The 23780-nt window shown below is 39.8% G+C and overlaps 1 protein-coding gene across 1 annotated transcript in view; it reads right to left on the reverse strand.

Moving 5' to 3' along the window:
* METTL15 (methyltransferase 15, mitochondrial 12S rRNA N4-cytidine) overlaps positions 1–23780 on the reverse strand; it is a 103265-nt gene that overhangs the window by 34931 nt on the left and 44554 nt on the right. The window contains exon 3 of the mRNA XM_060766106.2: positions 23292–23428. Coding sequence (XP_060622089.2) covers positions 23292–23428 — 137 coding nt within the window. The remainder of the gene's footprint in view (positions 1–23291; positions 23429–23780) is intronic.

A 23780-nucleotide genomic window follows, 5' to 3' on the forward strand; every position in this document is an offset into this window, starting at 1 on the left:
TGGATCCTGTGCCTCCCTGTTTGTTGATGTAGTACATTGAGGTGGTCTTGTCTGTCAGTATCTGAACCAGTTTGTGAAGCATCAGTCAAAAGAAGGTACGGGGAGCTGTGAAGATCACTACAGTTCAAGACAACTGTATGGTGTATCTTTTCTTCCGTGGTCCAGAGGTCTTGGATCGTTAGGTCTCTGTAGTGCATTCCCCAACCCAAACACTGTCGAACCAGGTCCATCAGATCAGGGTTTTAAGTACTGGTTTTAGTGTGGTCGCAAACTGGGAGTTGTGGTGTAAGAGAGGCTTGAAGTGGTTGATAAATCCTCCCTTCAATGGGTGCAGACAGATAAAGGTATAGGATGTGACCACTACTACTGATGCCATGAGTCCAAGAAGAACTTGATGGCTCTAGCTCGAACTCGGCATTGGCCTCGATAGTGAGCAATCTCCTTCTGGAGGGTGCTGAAGCTTTCTCAAACCTTTCTTGAGGAAGGAAAGCCCTTTGACTGGCAGAGTCAAACATTGTCTTGATTAATTTTATTGTTGTTGTTTTCCTGCAGACAAATTGTTTCTAATAATTCATTTGTCGTATGAACTCCAAGACAGCTGGAATTATTTTGCACAACTCCAGATAGAAACATCTTCAAAACAACACATTCTTTTTCAGTTTTTATAAGTGGAGTAATCAGGAACTATTATTTATTATTATTTATTTATTATTTGCATTTGTTGACCGCCACTCTCAGCCCGAAGGCGACTCGTGGCTAGTTGTGAAAAGGATATTTCTGACTAAACAAGTTTCCAATATATAAAAAGTAACTTCTCATTGGCTCAAGTTGGTAGAAATGTAAAAGACTTTTGGTGGAAATGTATGATCCATAGACTTCTATAAGCAAAATTCAACTAAATGCTCTCCTTTTAACTGCCATCTACTGCTTACTAAAAATTGGCAACCTAGAAAAGACCAATGAGAAGTATAAAGAGTGGGCTATTTGAAAGACCACAGGCTTTGAGACCATTGAGACTACATTCCCATATGGAAAGTATTTAGGAAGGCCTGCTTAAGAAGGGAAGTATATTGATGGGCCCACCTAGCACTTTCACTAAGAAAGGAGAGTAGACATTATGAACTTTTTTTCCCAATAGCATTTTAACTGTCTTCAAGTATTCTTGTTAGAAGAAAAAAGAGCTGACAAATAATCCCCTAATTTTTCAGAACATTAATTAATTAAAGTATTTGAGCATTGCCTTCCACTCCAGCCCACAATGGCTTCTGAAACACCATGACAACAATACTAAGATGAAAGATTTCAAAAACACAATATTTCAAAAACACAAAAACAAGATACAAGATATAAAAAGATATATTCAAAGGATAGATCCTGATGTCTTTAAAATACTACCAGAATGGAAGTACACTGTGAAAGCCTGGCTAATCTAGATGAGAAACCTCCTAAGCGGAAAGTTTCCCATTTTGTCCTTTACAAAAATGTTTTCTGTTATGACAACTATCCAACAAGATTTTAAATAAATAAGAAGTTGTTACTTGCTACTGTAATCAAAAGAGTTCATTAGCAAGTGGTGCATGAACTGGAAGAAGCTTACACAAAGATCAACTACCTAGAGAATTACAAGGAATGCATTTGCTTCCACCATCTGTCTTGATGGATGTTATTGTGTTAAGGATGCTGTTCTCCATAGGGTGCTCACACATCCAGGTACAATCTGGATGGTAAAGAGGAAGAGGAGGAGGAGGAAGATGCAGAAGCAGCATTCGTTTTATCCAACATCTAGGAAATTTTATATAATGTAATGATGCACAATACTGTGAGTGATAAATACCTATTCCCAAGCAGTCCTCCTCTTGACCTAATATTTCTCTTGCCTTTTTACAATAAGGAATGATTTTATCCCATGCTTTAAAGGGAAGGGATTCTCTACATTTAGACAGGAAACACATGTCAAACATCGTTATTGTTGTACGATGTCCCTGCCTTTATGTTGATGTTTGAAAATGTGACAATCTTTACTCACTATTAAACTGTTAAAAATAGTACAAACTGTCAGTTTCTAATAAAAGGACTTTGAACAAAAATTATGGTATCTTTTCTACATGCATGTAATGGCTTTTGTAGCACAACTTACAATTTCTATCTTCCATAACAGCCAACCTGTAAATTCTGCTTGCATAGTCAAAATTATTGCCTGCTCTGAGGAAACACAACATACAAACAATCTACAAACCCACCAGGAAAATCCAACAAATGCTACGTTCAGCAAAGGACAAGAGGGATCCTCTCACCTCTGCAGGAGTCTACCGTATACCATGCAGCTGTGGACAAGTCTACATAGGGACCACCAAACGCAGCGCCCAAACAAGAATCCAGGAACATGAAAGGCACTGCAGACTACTTCATCCAGAGAAGTCAGCCATAGCAGAGCACCTGATGAACCAACCTGGACACAGCATTTTATTTGAGAACACAAAAATGCTGGACCACTCTCACAACCACCATGTCAGACTACACAGAGAAGCCATTGAAATCCACAAACATGTGGACAATTTCAACAGAAAGGAAGAAACCATGAAAATGAACAAAATCTGGCTACCAGTATTAAAAAACTCTAAAATTAAAACAGCAGAGAGAAAAACAGGCAGGGACATCTAATCACCTTTCAAGAAGAGTTTGCTCCAGGCACTGTCAGCCCATTGTATGCTAATCAAGGTGGTCAGTTGAAAAGATTCACACCTAGCCCAACTTACAAAAGCCTTTTGTCTCACCCTGGTCATTCCACAGATATATAAACCCCTTTTTCCCAGCTCCAGCAGACCTCTGAAGATGCTTGCCATAGATGCAGGCGAAACGTCAGGAGAAATGCCTCTAGAACATGGCCATATAGCCCGAAAAAACCCACAAGAACTGAGTGATTCCGGCCATGAAAGCCTTCGACAATACATTGCCTGCTCTGTTATCACATATCTCTAATAGTCAGTCTGGATGAGTGATGACCACATTTTAACCTGAAAAACATCAAGAATCTCCATGATGCACATGTATCTTTATTGCAGCTTTTCTGATCTGTATAATTAGAAGTCTGAGTGTAAGAAATAGAAGTCTGAGTGTAAGCAGATAAGAGACAGCAATCAGATGAAAACAGGATTTTCTCATGCTGGATAAAAGAAGTACACATTCCTTTTTGTCCTGACCTCCGACTGATAAAGGATTCTAAGTAGGCATATTACACACACACACACACACACACACACACACACACACGTACGTTAACAACTTAAACATTCTCAAATTGGGAGAATAATATATTAAATTAAAAATTAAAAATATTTGGACCAAAGTATAAAACCTTTAACCTAAAAAATGACACCCCCTCTCAAAAAAAAAGTAGAGAAACAATGGAACAAGATCAGTCCTTTCAGATTATATACAGGCATATATGATAAATAGATATACACAGAGACACACAGACACACAAAGAGATGTTAGCCCTCCACCATCCATGGCTTGAAAACATTTTTTTTTAAAATTCCAAAAGTAAACCTTGATTTTGCAATTGTATACAAGGTACACAATTTTACTGTGTGTGTACATATACCATTGTGTGTTTGTGTATGTATGTGTGTATATTCATTCATTCCATGAATTTTGGTATTTGTGGGGGAAGGTTCTGGACACAAACCCCAGCGGATACCAAGAGCCCACTGTACACAGATACGGTGTGTTTGTATGTCTGGCATCTAAAACTAATTTGTGTAGTTAGAAACATAAGTGAATTCAAGATCATGCAAGTAAACAATGCTTGTATTTTAATATCTCTAGGAAAGAATTCATAAAATCCAAGCATCGGGACAATCTGTCTGTTACAGATGATGATACATTTGGACATAACAACATTATCTTTCATTTCCAAAACACAAACAGACTGGAAGCAGTAAACAAACACTTAGGAGCAATCCCTTTTCCCTTAACACTGTTGTAAGCCGATGGCACTGCCATCTTGCTCTGAGTGGAATTGCACTATATAAAGCCTCACATTATCCCTTTCCTAGAGTGTGCTTACTCACAAAACAAGAGATGCCTGCTTCTCTTCACAGTGATTTAGGATTCTAAAACTCATAGAAACGGACGATTTACACTCAGGACAAACATCTAAGTTTTTAAAGAAGGCTATGGGTGTATATAGGTCATTGCCAAATAAAATCCAGTGGGATTCCAGATTTTATTTCTCCTTATTACTGTGTTGTAACATGGTATTTCCTTATGCCCTAGCTGGAAGCATACTCATGATCTGTGTGTGTGTGCATGTGCAGCCTTTCTGAATAAACCATTGTGAGACATGAGCAACTAAATACATTCTATAATGGTGTAGAATTTACTGTGATTCTATTGCTGAGATGCCACATCTTTAACACACTGCAGAAAGCCCTTCTCCTTATTTCTATATTGAGAAAGAACTCTAATTGGCCAAAACCAGTCATAAAAATTTAACTGTTTCTGAAAACACAAGTGCCAAGGGGTAATGCATCACTAATGGTTTCCAGTGGAATAAATAGCACTTCTGACGTCAAAACTTTGTTACACTCCAATAACTGTCTCACTTGGGGTTTCAGGTACAACAAGTTACATGTCAGTTTTAAATAAAGATATACATAAAAATAGAATGCATAGCAAACCACACAGTCATTATGCCACCTGACACAATACGATTTGTGCCCAATAAATAGCTCTGGAAAGGAGGTAGATAATAGAACACACACACACACACACAGAGGCTAATGATGGTCTCCCTATCCACAGAGTGAATTCTGAGTTTTTAAGTCTCCTTTGTAACTTAAAACATTAAAACAATTTTGCTCTGCTTTCCCAAGCTGAACATTGCATGATGTCTCTAAAAATTTTGTACATATGCATATATGTCAGCCGTACCCCTTCCTAGAATTTGAGGAGCTATATGATGCACAAGAAGGTAACCTCAAGGTTGTACTTCTGCAATATGCTGCAAACTGGTAGCAAGTTAGGAAACTCCAATTCATTCAAAACATGACAGCCAGACTGGTTATAGGAACATCCAGGAGTGAGCACATTACACCCATTACATTAAAGTCACTCCATTGGCTGCCAATTAGTTTCCTGGCAAAGTACAAAGTGTTGATTTTGGCCTTTAAATCTCAGCATGATTTGGGTCTAGGTTACAACCAAGATCGCCTTCTCCTGCACAATCCATCCTTTAGGACACTTAGGTTCTCTGGAGGATGCTTACTCCAACTAGCCAGAACTCGACTGGTGATGGTCATCCAAAGGATATTTTCATAGGCCTACCAAAAGAGATTTAAAACGCAAGAGACCCATCTCTTCTGGCAAGCCTACCCAGCCAACTTCTAATCCGGAGTTTTGATTTACATTCTATTACTACTATATGTCAATTCTACATTTGTAGAATTGCACTTTTTATGGTTTTTCTTGTGTTTTTATCTATACAATGTATTGTATATTGTACCTTTTATGTTCATATGTTTTTGACTTTGTTATAGCCCGCGCTTTGAGCCATCAGGAAAATTGGATAATAAATAAAATGATGATGATGGTGGTGAGTATTATTATTATATGCTGCTTTCATTGATCTAAAAGGAGCCTTTGACTCCGTAACAAGAAAACTGTTGTGGGACAAGTTGAGGTGTTTGAATATCGATCCCAGACTTCCATCTTTAATTAGACAACTGTACACCAATACTATTTTCCAAATTAGATGCTCTGAGGAAGGCCAGCTAACTTCTAGAATTAGTGTTACACATGGTGTGAAACAGGGTTGCATACTGGTTTATACTTTGTTCAACATACTCCTGTTTGATTTACCCCAGGCTTTAGCGTTGGTGAATGGTCATAGTCCCAAATTCCATTCTACACATGTTCCCTTACTCTTATATGCAGATGACGCTGTGTTATTGTCCTTATCTAGGATTGGGCTTAAATGCTTAATTCATTGTTTTGCTAATTACTGAGAAATAAATTGACTGGAAATTAGCTATGTTAAATCCAAAATTATCATTTTTGCCAAAAAAGGGAAGCCCCTATCTTGGCAGATCAGGAGCCACAAAACTGAACAGATCAAATACTTTCGATACCTTGGTATTTGCTATAGATATAACCTGTCATCTTTCACAATGACAAGCAGTAATGGCTTCTGCTCATAGCAGCAATATATTGTTTTTTCTACAGGAAGGGTAACCAATATATCCCTACTACCCTCAAAGTCTTTGAGGCTAGGATTGGTTCTTGTTACTATTATTTATTTATTTATTTATTTATTTATTTATTTACAGTATTTCTATACCACTTTTCTCACCCCTAGGGGTACTCATGTTACTATATGGCTCTCCTATTTGGATTTCTACAATCAATCAATAATTTAATTAGAGTTACAAAATTCTGGCTGCATATACATTTTCAAGCAGACCCAGATAGCTATATTCCCTCTTTGTTATTAGATCATTTTTATTTCAGAATGGTATTATCTGATTATCAGAAAGAATGAAGCAACTGGCCTGTCCTTGGAAGCACTCTGAATGCTCACAAATGTGGAAGCTTGCAAATCAGTCAAAAGCAAACTTTTGGATTTTGACTTTCATAATCTGACTCTTGCAGCAAAAACAACCTGTTCCCCTACCACATCATTAATTCCATGAGAAGATGGAGTCATGGCAGCATATCTTCGCATTTTGATTAATCCCACCCAGAGGAGTTTTGGCAACTGCAAGATTTAATGTGTTGCCATTAGCTCTTTTAGATGGGAGATATAAAAAAGTGAAACATTTCAAAAGGGTTTGTTCTTGTGACTTGGTCTCTTTTGAAGCACTTCATCATTCTGTTTGCCCCAAACACAATATACAGATGAAATACAGAAAATCCATTTTTTCAGTGTGCTATAAAATTCCATATCTTCTGAAAAACCCTGATGCATTATTTTGTGAGACTGTTGCAAATTTTATCCTTGAAATTAGTAATTTTAAGTATGTTTACTTTTTATCTGTGACAACCTCTTGTTGTATATACTTGTGTTGTGATCTTGTTGTTATATGCCAGTAAATGATGTGTGTGTGTGTGTGCGTGTGTGTGTGTGTGTGAGAGAGAGAGATTTTCAAGTGACATCGACCAGTGTTCCAGATGTCCATATCATAGTCAGTCACTCAGTGTGGGAAGCAAATTCAAGAAACTGGGCTGAGCTATTGTTTTAGCAATCAAAGCTACTACAGTTTTGGTCGCCTACCACCTTAATATAGTTTTCAAAGCCTACTAGCCAGCTCTGTAATCACCTTTGACTCAATAGCCCAACCAGTCATGTTGGATACTGTAACAATGCCACTAATTTGTAAAGAGTTTGTTAAGGAGTCACCACTTTGTAAGGGTTTATTAACTTGATAGCATAGCTAATAGCTAGTGATATTGACTTGGTCTTTATTTAATGTGTAGCGTGACTTAACTTGGAAAGGAATTGTAACAGAGACCGAGCTTTAGAGGGAAAAAACAGTAACAAGTTTATTGAAATGTAGAAGGCGTGTGATGGTTTCAATGTTTCTTACTCTTAGAGGCACATATCTTCAAAGGTTACATTTATAACATTCCTTAAACAACTCTGGAATGGACTCTTCCTTCCACTAAACAAGTTTCAAACATATTTTTCTTTCCTTAATAGATTACTTTAGATACAAGCTTATTGTTTCTTTGTGATGTTTCTGTTGCAATAGAGATCCTCACTGGGTTTCTCTCACCCTTTTTCTCATACAATAACTATTAATATAAGTAAGTCAATGTGACTTATTTAAACTACTCAGGCTAAAAGCTAAAACTTTCCTGATTCTCACTGCTATAGAATCAGCCTTTCCTACAGTTCACAGACTGTAGACTAACCGACTGGTTCTCAACACACACTAGAACCAACCTCTCCTGTAGTTCGCTGACTACAGACTGACTGTTTTAAAATGGCTGCCCTGCCAAGTGGCAGTTGGCTCTGACCATTTCCATGGTAACCCAGCTCAACATGAGCTGAGCTGGCCACCATCCCCCTTAGTTATGCAACTTTAAATACTTACCCTTTAAAACATCTATCTAGAATTATACATAACTGCAAGTTAAAAATGTACACTTCACCACAGATACAAAGCCTTTTCGGGGTAACAATGTGATCTGTTTTGGATTTCGGCCCAAAAGTCTATAATTTCCAGGACAGCTTTGGCTCACTGTGAATTTGCAAATATCCATGACCATTCACAAAATGGGATCTTTGGCCTTCCCTTATTCTGAAATGAGATACATAATATAAAGTCCACTTGTCTCTATTTCCTATTCCTTCTGTATGAATGTTTTGTAGTTCATTGATTGATTTGTTTGTATTACAAAGGTTTCTATATGATGTGATGGAGCTGGACCAAATTTGGCACACATATCCATCTTCACCAAACCTAAAATAATTGCGAAATCCACCCCCTTTGGGAGCAAGGGACCCAAAAAGTAAAGAAAAATTGCAGTAGAAGAGGACCCCGAGTTACAAACATCCAACTTACAAACAAATCATAGTTAAGAACAGGTATGAGGCAACAGGAACTAAAAGAAATCTATCCCTAGGAAAATAAATTCAATCCTGAAAGCGTTATAATGGGGAAAAGGTGTCTTGATTGAAGCTATATCACCAATTCTTGTTTCCACAACAACACATTTTTTTTTCAAAATCCAATTATTACAGGGTCAGAAAGTGAGGAAACCTTCTGAATGGGGGCACAGACAGCAAAACAAACACTATAGGGGTGTTAAACTTTCCCTATGCTATCCAAAGCTTCTCTCTATCTATCTCTCTATCTCTCTCTCTATCTATCTATCTATCTATCTATCTATCTCTATCCTATGTTGTTCATAACTTGGGGACTGCCTGTATATAAATAGAAAGGATTAGCTACTTGCTTCTAGGTATGTATGTATGTATGTAGAACACAGATGAAATCACAGGAGGGTGGTATATCGACAAAATGACCACAACACGAGATGTACAACACAGTAAGGCCATCCACCCCAAAAGGAAGTAAACAATTTAATTAATATTTGTATTTTATATAGTGTATGTGTACCTACCGTGCTCAGGCAGGGAGACTGATTTCCCAAAAAAAGGTCATATGAAGGGAGAAAAAGGAAAGGAGAAAAAATATGAGGGAAGGGAAGGGAATAAAGAAAGAAAAGGGGAAGAGAAATGAAGAGGGAGAAGGGATGAAAAAAGAGATGGAACAAAGAAAAAAGGTAAGCCGAAGGAATTAAGTGAAACAAAAGAAAAAAGTGAGGGGACGGTATTTGAGGGAAAGCAAGTGAAGAAAGAAAGAAAAGAGAGAGGGACAATGTACATGAGTGAAAGGGAGGAAGAAAAGAAGTGGGGAATGTTGGGTATAAACACTTGTTTGTAAATCCAAAATTTATAGAACATGTTTAAAGGCAAAACAACTTAAATGGCATTTAACATAGGACACACTGATATCTATCTATCTATCTATCTTAAACTCAGCTATGTTTAATCGATACTTCATAGCATTTTTTTAAGTAAAGCAATCTGCAAAATGTAAATACAAATGTGCATTGCTTAATTTATTTAGTATATTCATTAGCCACCATGCATCTCATCAACTATTTATGGAGCTCATCCTTAAACAGCATGCATATTTTTTTAAATTAATGGTGACATAGAGTAGTCTGAACTTCCTTGCTCAGGAAGTATACCAAAAATCTAACTTTCTATATGGAAGTTTCACAGAAGTATGTTCTGTATTTTAAAATAAGTTTTATTTTAAAGCTTTCTTTTTAAAAAGTGTTATTGGGCTTTTACCATTCCTTTCACAATCTGTAAGAAGAGCTCAGAACAGACTGCATGATGCTATTAGTATTTAAAGATATGCTTGCATTAAACAGAACCATACTGGCAAAAAAGTGCTACTATGGTAACACAATGGAGCAAAAACTCAAATTTGAAAAGCGTGAGTGACAACATTTTTCCACATGGAATTTGTAACAGTGAAATGTTCAATAGCTGTATTTCACATTTTGGAATCTCCATAGTACTCTTTAAAAAGAAAACCCAACCATTCTATACTATAGATAGATACATAATAAACCATTCTTATTTGTTGGCCCAAGTCTCTCTGCTTTTCTAATCACCAATATCAACTGCACTGCAGGATCCCTTTGGTTATTTTCCCAATCGATTTGAAGCCCTTGGGTGACTTGCTAGCAAATGAATTGGAAATAAAAAGTGACGCAAAAGATGTGCAAAAGCCTTATTAATCGTTAACTAACTTCTACCTTGAAGCCACCTGCTGTAGTTGCTAAGTTGATTATGGGGTAAAAAGACGTCAGAAACCTTGAGAATATTTGTTTTAGCGCTGAATGTCTCATACGTTTCACCCCAAGATACTATCTGAATTATCCTTCAAGCTTAAAATGTTCATATGATTTAATCTTAGAACTAAAGAAGTGCGTCAGATCTCAAAAAACCTGGCAGTTAGTTGGTCATTTATAGGAAAAAGGAAAACTAAAAAAAAAAGTCTTATTAGTATCTGTCAGCTTTTCTGTTGTTAAAAAGAGTTGGAAAAATACAATTCATTTTGTAAGAAAATGGCACAGAAAACACAAACTGTATGCAATAAAGGAAAGAGAACTTTTGAGACTAAACAGCTTTTGTAGATTCCAGTCCGCTTTTTAAGATGAACCTTAAAAATTCAGATGGAATGCATCACTCTTCTAATATACACACAGAAAAAACAAATACATAAATATTTTAGGTAAGAATGACAGAGAGAAAGCAACCACTACTAGGATATGCTTCTGCTTGCAGACTGAGAATACTGTAATATAACAAAACACATCATAGAATCATAGAATCAAAGAGTTGGAAGAGACCTCTTGGGCCATCCAGTCCAACCCCCTGCCAAGAAGCAGGAATATTGCATTCAAATCACCCCTGACAAATGGCCATCCAGCCTCTGTTTAAAAGCTTCCAAAGAAGGAGCCTCCACCACACTCCGGGGCAGAGAGTTCCACTGCTGAACGGCTCTCACAGTCAGGAAGTTCTTCCTCATGTTCAGATGGAATCTCCTCTCTTGTAGTTTGAAGCCATTGTTCCGCGTCCTAGTCTCCAAGGAAGCAGAAAACAAGCTTGCTCCCTCCTCCCTGTGGCTTCCTCTCACATATTTATACATGGCTATCATATCTCCTCTCAGCCTTCTCTTCTTCAGGCTAAACATGCCCAGTTCCCTAAGCCGCTCCTCATAGGGCTTGTTCTCCAGACCCTTGATCATTTTAGTCGCCCTCCTCTGGACACATTCCAGCTTGTCAATATCTCTCTTGAATTGTGGTGCCCAGAATTGGACACAATATTCCAGATGTGGTCTAACCAAAGCAGAATAGAGGGGTAGCATTACTTCCTTAGATCTAGACTCTATGCTCCTATTGATGCAGGCCAAAATCCCATTGGCTTTTTTTGCCGCATTACTCCCAGCATAATATTCACTAACTGCCTTCACTTAGATGGGACAGTCCTGATTACTGTATATACTCGAATATAAGCCAAGTTTTTCAGCCCCTTTTTTCAGCAGAAAAAGCATACCTCGGCTTATATTTGAGTCAAGTCCAGCTGGCCACAGAAAAAGAGGAAAGGGAGGACAAGCAGCTGCTGCAGCACCGGAGCCCCAAGTCGAGCCCAGTACTTCAGTCTTTAGCCTTCTGTCGAGGCCATCTCTGGCTGAGGGAAGTGAGTGGTGAGCGCGCCTGCAAGGCTGCCTCTGGCCTCCATCTTCGGCCTCCAGGAGCGGTGCAGCATGAGGAAGGAGGCTGGAGGCAGCCTTGCTGCAAGCAGTGAGTGGCATTGGCCGCACTCACCAGTTGCTTCACTAAGCGGAGGCAGCATCGCCACAAGTGAGGCTGAGTGAAGCTGCCTGTGCTGGTCTCCACAGGCTTCTATAGCCAGCTTCACTCGCCAGAAATGGTGGCAGCGCTTGCTAGCCGCTTCACTCAGCCTGAGGCAGCATCGACAGAAGCGAGGCCAAGTGAAGCTGCCTGCCTCCGGCTGAGTGAAGCAGCTGGTAAGTGTGCCTGCTGCCGCTGCCACTTCTGGTGAGTGAAGCTGACTGTGGAGGCCTACGGAGGCCAGTGCAGGCAGCTTCACTCAGCCTCACTTCTGTCAACACTGCTTCCGACTGAATGAAGTGGCTGGCGAGCATGCCTGCCCCGCTGCTTCAGGTGAGGCTGCCTCCGGCCTCCTTCCTCACACTGGCCTGTGCTGGCATACACAGCGAGCAGAGAATGCAGCAGGCACAGCAGAGGAGGACCTCCACTGGCAGCAGTTTGCCTGCCTGCCTGACTTCCAGTGAAAACTTTGTTGTTGTTAAGGCTGGGTGACCCTATGTCAGGGGTGCTTTGATTGTGCTTTTGGTGCATTACGGCCGAAGGGAATCGGACTAGATGGCCCAAGGGGTCTCTTCCAACTCTTCTTCTTCTTATAATTAATATTTTACTGACACAAAAACACAGTATGTCACAGCAAACGAGATCTATATGCTTGATTTCGTATCACAAAATCACAAGTCAAACACTTCCCAAGCGTCTAGGACTGTGTGATGTATTTTCGAATGGCATGCATATCCAAGTAAGGTGGCCTATTGTAGTTGACAGATCGTGATTTTCTCAATGCTTATGGTTTCCAAATGCCGGCTGAGATCTTTTGGCACAGCACCCAATGTGCTGATGACCACTGGGTCGACCTGTACTGGTTTATGCCAGAGCCTTTGCAGTTCGATTTTGAGGTCCTTATGATGGCTGATGATGATGATGATGATGATTATTATTATTATTATTGAGGCTGGGTGACCATCTGTTGGGGGTGTTTTGATTGTGCTTTTGCTGCATAAAGGCAGAAGGTCGTTGGACGAAATAGTCTTTAGAGGGCCCCTCCAACTCTTATTATTATTATTATCATCATCACCAGGCTTTGTTTGTGCTTTCCCTCATGAAGGCAAAATGAAGGAGATTGGACTAGATGGCCTTCAGAGGTCCCTTCCAACTCTAGGATTGTATGAAAAAAGTCTTAGTCAACCATGAGCTGAACATGAGCCAACAGTGTGATACTGCAGCTGAAAAGGCCAACGCCATTCTAGGCTGCATTAATAGGAGATGCCGGAGAGAAGGCAAAATGGTACTGATATGACACTTTACCTCAGCTGGTTTTTTATTGGTTTTAATGATAATTATTTAATGCAACTGCTTTTTAAAGAACTTATTGTACAATGTTTAGTATTGTCTTTTGTTTAAAATGTTTATTGTTTTTTGTTTATATAGTCATTGAATGTTTGCCTGTTACTATGTTGGAAGCCACACTTTCTAAAATGTTGAGATGCATTTTCTAAGTTTTAGTTACTACTTAGTTATAGTAAAATGTGCTCATATTTATGGTCCCATGTTACCTTTGCCCATGTAAGCAAGGAATATGGACCACATACCTCTTTGAAAACTAGGACAAACCCTCCTGCAGAAGGAGGTTCCCTTTTCTTGACCAGGTATAATCTGAGAAACCTAAGGCTTGGCCCTATCTATACCTCCTCATTATTATAGGTGATGACTCATGGCTGAATATGATTGTCTTCCAAAGGAAGGGTATTGGGGGTGGGTCCATAAATGACTGTGAAGACCTATTCTGGATCCATATGATATTTCACAATGAAGACATACATTTCCAGAGAGAAGCTGGTCACGACAAGGATTTGCTTGATGAGCTTTCCTCTTGGTACATTTTCCCCCTTTGCCCTGTATTTGTGCCTTTTCAGATCCATAGAACTATTGGTAACAAGTGACCTCCGGTTACAACACTTGAGCTCCCGAGGTTTCAGTTCTTACTGAGCAAGTCAATGAGATAAAGTTATATGTAATCAATAGTAGGGGAATGTAATTTGAAAGTAAATCATATTTTCATGAAGATTTCTAGGTATATGATTCTCAAGGTTTTTTTATCATACTAAAACTGTAGGCAACTCTACTGCCTGTTCACATGCATGACTAGAAGTTTGCTTAAACACAAGCCAGTACTTGGGTGATTTCTCTACAAAGAGTTCAACCCATTGGAGCTTTTATTACATTCGGTAGTTTCCAAATTTAAGTTACCTCCAGTTAACTTCCACTGGACAAATTTCAATCCATCTTTTGAATAATCAGAGCCATTCCTGTCATTTCTGATTTACAGGTGTCAAGATCACACTGCAACACAAATATCATTTATAATAGCTAAGAGAAATTAGAATTACCTATTCATACTTTCAAGGTAATCCATATACACACACATACACTATACAAAGAGTATTAGAGTAGGAATTGTAATACTGTAAGCACAAAATTTTGATTTCTTTGTTTTTAAACTAAACATTAAAATGAGCTGCAAAGGGAGTATCATCTTTGTACAAAAAAACCGGGTTAAACTTAAGGAGCCATGATACTTTTTCTTGTTCTTACTGCATAGGCTAATATTACTTGCCTTCCAGAAATTGTTATCTTGGTATATTCCAGTCTACATCAGAGAAGGTAAAATACTACCCGTTTTCCAATTTTTTTAATTACCTGGAGCAGTATATATGTAAAGCTTCCTTTTTGGCTGAAAATCAGGCAAAACATTCTGAAAATTATAAATTTCAGAAGCTGTTTTTCAGCCTAAAATCGCATGATATACCCTACCAGGGGGATAAAAATGAACTCCACTTCAGTTGCCTGCTCTGGTAGAGAGTAACTAGCCAATTATTAAATCCAATGCAGCTGGAGGCCTAATGACTCACAAGATGAGGACAATACAAATGTCAGAAATGGGTTCATTCAATGTCATGAATGAAATGGAATGAAAAACAAATCTAGAACAGACTGGAGGGAAGTATAAAATCACAGAATAACAGACTTGGAAGAGACCACATGGACCATCCAGTTCAACTCCATGCCATGCAGGAAAAGCACAATAAAAGTATTTGACCGGAGTTATACTTATTATTATTTATGATATTTATTAATACTCTGCTTTATCTCCTCAAAGGGGACTCACAGTGGATTGACATAAAAGCATCAGTATACAATTTAAAATATATAAATATACTTTAAATATATATATATATATATACTAAAAAAACCCAGGAAAAAAACTATTAAAACATATTCAAGTTAAAAACTACAGACTAGATCTTAAACACCTTCTAAGCCTATCTGAATAAGTTTGGATTGCTTGCCTGTAACCATATTTTTTCGAGTGGTCATCTGTGAAAGTCGCACATATGGTCTTGTGCGCAGTTGCAAGACAGCTCGGAATTCTCTAAAACTTTAAGAAACTCCTGGTGGTAGCCCCGCCCACTCTGTCCTAAAGGAAATAGCTGTCAGATGGGGCGATAAACCGCAATGTAGGGACGCTATACTGTATATGTACAGTATAGCTCCACCCACTCCTCTCTCCCTCTCTTCCTTTACTTGTATGCTACTTGTATTTTAGATAAATTGTTTTGAAAAGCTGCAAAACAGCGAGTTCGCTGTTAGCTAACCAAGAAGTGGCGAGGGAACACTGTATATAAAAAAGCTCCATTTGTTTTGAGTGACATCATAACTCAAAGACCACTGGACTAATTGCCACCAAATTTGGCCACAAGACACCTACTAACCCAAGGAGTGTCATTTTGTCATTTGAGAGTTGTAATTGTTGGGATTTATAGTTAATCTACAATCAAAGAGCATTCTGAACTCCACCAACAATGGAATTGAACCAAACTTGGCACAAAGGACACCCATGACCAACAGAAAACATTAGAAGGGTTTGGTGGGCATTGACCTTGAGTTTGGGAGTTGTAGTTCACCCACATTCAGAGAGCACGGTGGACTCAAACAATGAAGGATCTGGACCAAACTTTGCACAAATACTCCATATGCCAAAATATGAATACAGATGGAGTTTGAGGGAAATAGACCTTGACATTTGGGAGTTATGGTTACTGGGATTTATAGTTCACCTAAAATCAAAGAGCATTCTGAACCTCACCACCGATGGAATTGGGCCAAACTTCCCACAGAACCCTCATGACCAACAGAAAATATTGTGTTTTCTGGTGGTCTCTGGTAACCCTTCTGATACCCCTTCGCGATCCCCCCAAGGGTTCTGACCACCACATGGGAAATGCTGCCTTAAGGCCATCCAATACAACTCCCTTCACCAGGGCAAGAAAACATAATCAAAGCCCTCCTGACAAAGAGCCATCCAGCCATAGATATAGATATTTATGATTTACACAGAGAGATATATATGTATATGGCAGATACAGTATCATACTTACTTACTTAGGCAATCCCTCATTGTCCGAGTAGGATTGTCTTCCAAGATTGGTATACTAGTAGTGGGTCCATAGGTGACTATGGAGCCCTATTCTTGATCTGCATGTTCTCCGGTAGTGAGAGCATTGATTGGTGGTCCCAGTCAGGGTTGGCTTGACGCACCTTCCTCTTGACACGTTTCTCTCTTTCGCCCTCCATTCGTGCCTCTTCAAATTCAACAGCACTGCTGGTCACAGCTGACCTCCAGCTGGAGCACTCAAGAGCCAGAGGTTTCCAGTTCTCAGTGTCTATGCCAGAGTTTTTAAGGTTGGCTTTGAGCCCATCTTTAAATCTCTTTTCCTGCCAACCAACATTCTGTTTTCCATTCTTGAGTTCGGAGTAGAGCTTTGGGAGACGGTGGTTGGGCATCTGTACAACATGGCTGGTCCAGTGGAATTGATGGCGGAGGACCATCACTTCAATGCTGGTGGTCTTTGCTTCTTCCAGCACTCTGACATTTGTCCGTTTGTCTTCCCAAGAGATTTGCAGGACTTTTCGGAGGCAACGCTGATGGAATCATTCTAGGAGTTGCATGTGACGTCTGTAGATACTCCACGGCTCGCAGGTGTATAGCAGGGTTGGGAAGACAATAGCTTTATAAACAAGCACCTTGGTATGCCTATGGATGTCCCGGTCCTCAAACACCCTGTACTTCATTCTGAAAAATGCTTGCACTCGCAGAGCTCAGGCGGTGTTGTATTTCAGTGTCAATGTTGACTTTTGTGGAGAGGTGGCTGCCAAGGTAGTGGAAATGGTCAACATTTTCTAATGTTACACCATTAAGCTGTATTTCTGGCATTGGAGAGGGATTAGCTGGTGCCTGCTGGAAGAACACTTTCATTTTCTCGATGTTCAATGACAGGTCGAGCTATCATAGATTTGAAAGGGACCCCTAAATGTTCCCTTTCAAATGTTCCAGAGTAAGCAAACCAGACAATCTCTACATCAACACTGACAAAGAAACAACAAATGCTGTTTACTCCAAAGCATAAAGAAATTACAAAACAAACACTTTCTCATTACTTTATTTTCCAGATCACCAGAATGGGCCACAGCAACGCAGGGCAGGGGACAACTAATATCAATATAAAGGAGCTACCGTTATTGCTGAGACCTGATAGAAATATTAAATTAAGCATCTTCCAGATGACCCAGTGCAAATTAGGCCTCCTACTTAAGCAACGGCAGGATGAGCACCAAGAAGTTATGCAAGTTCTCTGGGGAGAAAAGATCTGAACCCTCCACAGGGTCTCCTGTAGTTTTGATGCCTCTGATGTTTCAGATCCATGCTTGATGCCCAGCTACTCTAGAGGTGTCGGGGGGCAAGATGACATTCCATCCCTTGCTGACACAATCGCATGGCAAAGCAGAATGATAAGCTATGTCACAATTTTGAGGTTGTGTGGGTTAATGTAATGACTAAACCCACAGAAGTCCAGGAGGAGCGGACAAGGGCAGGAATACAAACCTGTGTGTAGTCTGTCACATTTTAGGAGCATGCTCTTAGCTATAAGTCTGTGTCTCGGTTGAACAGCCCCAACTCATGCATGATGAGGTCCTTGATAACCCCTTGTGCTGATGGGGAAAACTCCAATGTGTGTAGCCAAGCATGATGGTGGAGGAATACTGCTTCCATGAACAATTTTCCCACTGAGGCACCCATGGGCTTTGCCAGGTCATTTTGTAGGTCTACAAGAATCAGTTTCTCCTTCTTGGAAGCTCTGCTGCTGACAGATGGTTGAAGTACAGGGTAACTTTATCCCTGAGAAAAGTCTGGTATGTCCCCATATGTGCCAAAGTGGGCTAACCTTGCAAAAAAAAAACCTGCTGGGAATAGTCCTTATGCCTCATAGTCTCCAACTTATTCCCTTCTCTTTCCAATGTAGCCTGAGTCTTCTGTGAGGACAGAAACTGAGAGACATCCACTACTATGGAATTGGCTTGGGATGTATCCCTAGCCATCCCGCCCTCGAGAGGTCTATGCGGTACAGGTTGTCTGGAGGCTGGAGGCAGACACTGGCCTTTAAAAAAACTGTAAAGAGAAGGGCAACAATAGCAGCAGTGTTGACACCGGTGCCGGTTGCTGGTCAGAAAAAAATGGGAACATCTACTGGAGACAGCAAATTAAAGGCATGTGCAAGGGCATATGGCAAGAAGACTCATGAACCCAATAGGGAGAGTAGGAGGCATAGTGATAGCCAGTGCTCCTTGGGCAGGAATAAGCAGAGTCCTGAGAGTGAGACCCAAATGGTGAGAATCAGGCGAGCCCTCATACTGGGAACGCCTTGAGTGGTGCCCAAGGCCAACAGGAGGCAGGGGGCAACAAACTTCCCCTTGATACCAATCAGATGGAATATACACTGTGGATTTCATGGCATAAAAGACCTCCCTGTAAGAGGAGCCTCGAGGTGATGCTTAAGAAAGCCGTGGTAATGGCTGCTGATGGACCCCCACAATGGTGAAGGGGAATGACACCAGCCATGATCCAGGATAGGGGAACTCCAACAGCACTCGCCTCAATACCTCTGCCCCAATACCTTGTTTGTAACTTGGGGGCTGCCTATCTAGGGGCAGGGAACATACAATTTAAATGAGGCAAGAGCAAACTTCAGTCCTTCAGATGTTTTGAACACTAACTCCCAAAAGTCCTAACAGCTGGTAAGCTGGCTGGGATTTCTGAGGGTTAAGTCTAAAACATAAGAAAGGCCAAAGTTTGCCCATGCCTGATTTAAAGTATGTGCTGTTTCATGGGACGTATGTCAAATTTCCATCCAAAACTTGATTTTCCTGAATTGATGTTGTGTAGTGAATATGTTATAATCACATAAAATAAAAAGTTTCTCATAGCAGGAGATCCTATTCAAATATGCAAAACTCTCTGTGGTTATTTGGGCAGCTACTCAAAGGTAGATTATGTTTGGAATGGCTAGGGTGCACGTTCATGACACAATGGCAATGTGGCAAAGATATCTCATCCGTCCATAATCAGCTGTTCTAAACTCTCTGAAAACTAAAAGGCTGTTGAAGCTAATGTAGTAAACATGCATACATCATTACAACTACACACACAGGATATGCATTCGAAATTTTACACAAACAAACAAAATGAGTCTATCCTGTTACAATAAACCGAGTTTCACCTCAAAACAAAACAAAAAGCCATAAAACTTTCGACAGTCAATACATATATATTAAAGATTAATTTCATTCTTCCTACACCTGAGGTATGGTTTCCTTTACAGCTCAGTATATTATAACAGCGTGACTCCACTGTGTAGGCTTTGCGTAGGTTTCTCCTCCTTTCTAGTTTGCAGTGATACTCAAGAGGTGCTAGATTTCAGGCATCTTGGTAACCTTTTGCTTTCAGTGGGTGTAAAAGGTTTTACTGTAATATATATTGCTACTGACAGAATTTTATTTTGTTCTGGAATCTCTGCAGCAATTTCTAACTTATAGGCTTCCCCGGAATGCACGTCAAAGGATTCCTTCCCACACACTGAATACTTAATAGTGCCTGACCCATTTCTTTTTCTTATTAAAACTGTTCTGCATTTTCAGTAAAGACTTTTCACAGCTAGAAAGAAGAAAACAGCTAAAGGTATTCAAAAATGAAGTGAGCTTTTGGCCTATGGAAATTTTACACACAAACACACCCTTGCCATGTTATATCTACCTAAAAGATCAATATATAATTTGATTATGAAATGTTATAATGTTTGACTGCCAGTTCCAAACAGTGAGAAAAGATACAAACAGCAAAAGCAAGTATTGAACACAAGATATGGATGAGTCAGAAGTTGTCCAAGCAGGTAAGCAATGATAGTAAGATATTTAATTCAGTATACAAAAGTCTTTACACTTTTGTTAGGGTGTGGGGTGCAAAAGTGGGGGAAAATGAATTACGAAACAATTTTTGTTAACTTGAGTGAACTCCCCTCTAGAAATGTCTAGGTCCTCCAGGGTAATTCCAAAGTCTACCACAGAATTAGCCTAGAGGACTAGAGATTCCCAGAGAAGTGTTCTTTCTTATGCCAAAGGTTGAGCATAGAGATTCCTAAAGAGAACATAATAATAAATACATAATCAAACATGCAAAAATTAACACACAATTGTGGAGGAGTACTGTAATACTAGACCAGCAGGCCTGGAGCTTAGAAAATGTGTTATTAGTGAACTGGTTTCAGGTTATATCTTGGGACGCTGGCTTTTCCATGAACATCTCTGCTATGAGAGGATGCATTTTCTTTGGCAGGTAATTTTTTATGTTTAGTGTTTGGTCAAAAGTGTGCCCTAGCATATACTGTTTATACTCAAATTTTGTTTTAGTTAAAGAAACATATTATTCACTCATTTAAATATTTATGCATCATTCCACCCACCCATCTGTTAATGATAAAAAGCCATCATTAAGAGGTTTACAATATAGCTAGTGCTATTATAAAGATAATTAAAATAATCTATAAAATGTCATTTAAAAATTAAGAATAAATATAACAATACATGGGTCCTACAGCAAATCAAGTGTGAACTCTCCCTAGAAGCAGGATGACACTGTCAGTAGAAAAAGGAAAAACAAGGAGGCGATAGGGCCTCTTCGAGGAGAAGATGGGGCAATGCTGACAGGGGGTAAGGAAAAGGCAGAACTACTTAATGCCTTCTTTGCCTCGGTCTTCTCACAAAAAGAAAGTCATCTTCAACCTCAGCAAGATGGAGTGGATGAGGGATTAGAGGACATCCAACCCCAAATTGGGAAACAAGTCATCCAGGAATACCTGGCTTCTCTAAATGAGTTCAAGTCCCCAGGGCCAGATCAACTACACCCAAGAGTATTGAAGGAACTAGCGTAAGTCATTTCGGAACCATTGGCAATCATCTTTGAGAGTTCTTGGAGAACAGGAGAAGTTCCAGCAGACTGGAGGGGGGCCAATGTGGTCCCAATCTTCATGGGAAAAAAGGATGACCCAAACAATTACCGTCTGGTCAGCCTCACATCGATACCAGGCAAGATTCTGGAAAAGATTGTTAAGGAAGTGGTCTGCAAACACTTAGAAACAAATGCGGTCATCGCTAATAGTCAACATGGATTTATCAAAAACGAGTCATGCCAGACTAATCTGATCTTTTTTTCCGATAGAGTTACAAGCTGGGTATATGCAGGGAATGCCGTGGATGTAGCGTACCTGGATTTCAGTAAGGCCTTCGACAAGGTCCCCCATGACCTTCTGTTAAACAAACTAGTCCAATGTGGGCTAGGCAAAACTACGGTGAGGTGGATCAGTAATTGGTTAAATGGACGAACCCAGAGGGTGCTCACCAATACTTCCTCTTCATCTTGGAAAGAAGTGACAAGTGGAGTGCCGCAGGGTTCTGTCCTGGGCCCGGTCCTGTTCAACATCTTTATTAACGACTAAGATGAAGGGCTAGAAGGCATGATCATCAAGTCTGCAGACGACACCAAATTGGGAGGAATAGCCAATACTCCAGAGGACAGGAGCAGAATTCAAAACAATCTTGACAGATTAGAGAGATGGGCCAAAACTAACAAAATGAAGTTCAACAGTGACAAATGCAAGATACTCCACTTAGGCAGAAAAAATGAAATGCAAAGATACTGAATGGGGGACAATGCCTAGCTCGAGAGCAGTACGTGTGAAAAAGATCTTGGAGTCCTTGTGGACAACAAGTTAAACATGAGCCAACAATGTGATGTGACGGCAAAAAAAGCCAATGGGATTTTGGCCTGCATCAATAGAAGCATAGTGTCTAGATCTAGGGAAGTAATGCTACCCCTCTATTCCGCCTTGGTTAGACCACAACTGGAATATTGTGTCCAATTCTGGGAACCACAATTGAAGAGAGATATTGACAAGCTGGAATGTGTCCAGAGGAGGGTGACTAAAATGATCAAGGGTCTGGAGAACAAGCCCTATGAGGAGCTGGGCATGTTTAGCCTGAAGAAGAGAAGGATAAGAGGAGATATGATAGCCATGTATAAATATATGAGAGGAAGCCACAGGGAGGAGGGAGCAAGCTTGTTTACTGCTTCCATGGAGATTAGGACAAGGAGCAATGGCTTCAAACTACAAGAAAGGAGATTCCATCTGAACATGAGGAAGAACTTCCTGACTGTGAGAGCTGTTCAGCAGTGGAACTCTCTGCCCCGGAGTGTGGTGGAGGCTCCTTCTTTGGAAGCTTTTAAACAGAGGCTGGATGGCCATCTGTCAGGGGTGATTTGAATGCAATATTCCTGCTTCTTGGCAGGGGGTTGGACTGGATGGCCCATGAGGTCTCTTCCAACTCTTTGATTCTATGATTCTATGAGACAGTTATGCGGGCAAACTTTGGCCCTCCAGGTGTTTTGGACTGTAACTCCCACAATTCCTAACAACTGGTAGGCCGAAGTTTGCCCACACCTGCTTTAAACGTATCATGAGAAGATATGACTCACTTGAAAAAAACAATTATGCTTGGAAAAGTAGAAGGCAGTAAGACAAAAGGAGCCCGCATTCCAAATGGATATATTCAGTCAACAAAGTCACAGGTGCCCTCAGTCTGCAAGACCCGAGTTGGATTGTTGACAATAGGTTTCTGAAGGTCTCTCAATCATACCGTCACATAAGTTGAAGTTGACTTCACAGCAGTTAACAACAACAAATCTTAAAAAGGTGGTTTTCAACCTGTTTTAAGAGAATGTATTTTTTTTTAGGTGAACTGGACAGGAAAGAAGAGGATCACTACCCCCACCCCCACCCCCGGCATTCCTAATTTTCTGGATATTTAGGGGGAACCCCACATATACATATACAAATGAACCTGTATATCCCAGCATACACTGATAATCCCAAGTTGTCGGCACTAATAAGAACTGTACTCACGGGTAAGAGTCAGAAAGCCGCTGAGCTAGTTCATAAGCAGTGGGATCTCTGTCAAGTGCATATAATTTAATATCCATTTCTTTTTGCAGAAGTGCCTTGCTGTGGCCTCCAGCTCCAAACGTCATATCAAGAATACACTATCAGGGAAAAATAATAATGTTATTTATAACTATAAATTAACGAAAAACATATAAGCCTTTACATAAACTGCCATTAATTATTTTGTATCTTTACTAAAACAACATGCACAAATATTATCAGTTTAAGTTATGTTATAAAAATATAAACCATGCACACAGAGGAATAAGTAGAGATATTTGTAACACACTCCTAGAAGTTACTGAAGGTCCCAAGAAAAGATAATTCTTTAATAGTTTCAGATCTAGCTAATACAAATGAGGTAAGCATTGCCCTAAGATTTACAATAGTTACTTTCACATTTAACAATATTGGCTGACATGAAATGATTGGGCTCCACCTACACTGCCA

Source organism: Anolis sagrei, chromosome 1, assembly GCF_037176765.1.
Source record: "Anolis sagrei isolate rAnoSag1 chromosome 1, rAnoSag1.mat, whole genome shotgun sequence".
NCBI classification, from domain to species: domain Eukaryota; kingdom Metazoa; phylum Chordata; class Lepidosauria; order Squamata; family Dactyloidae; genus Anolis; species Anolis sagrei.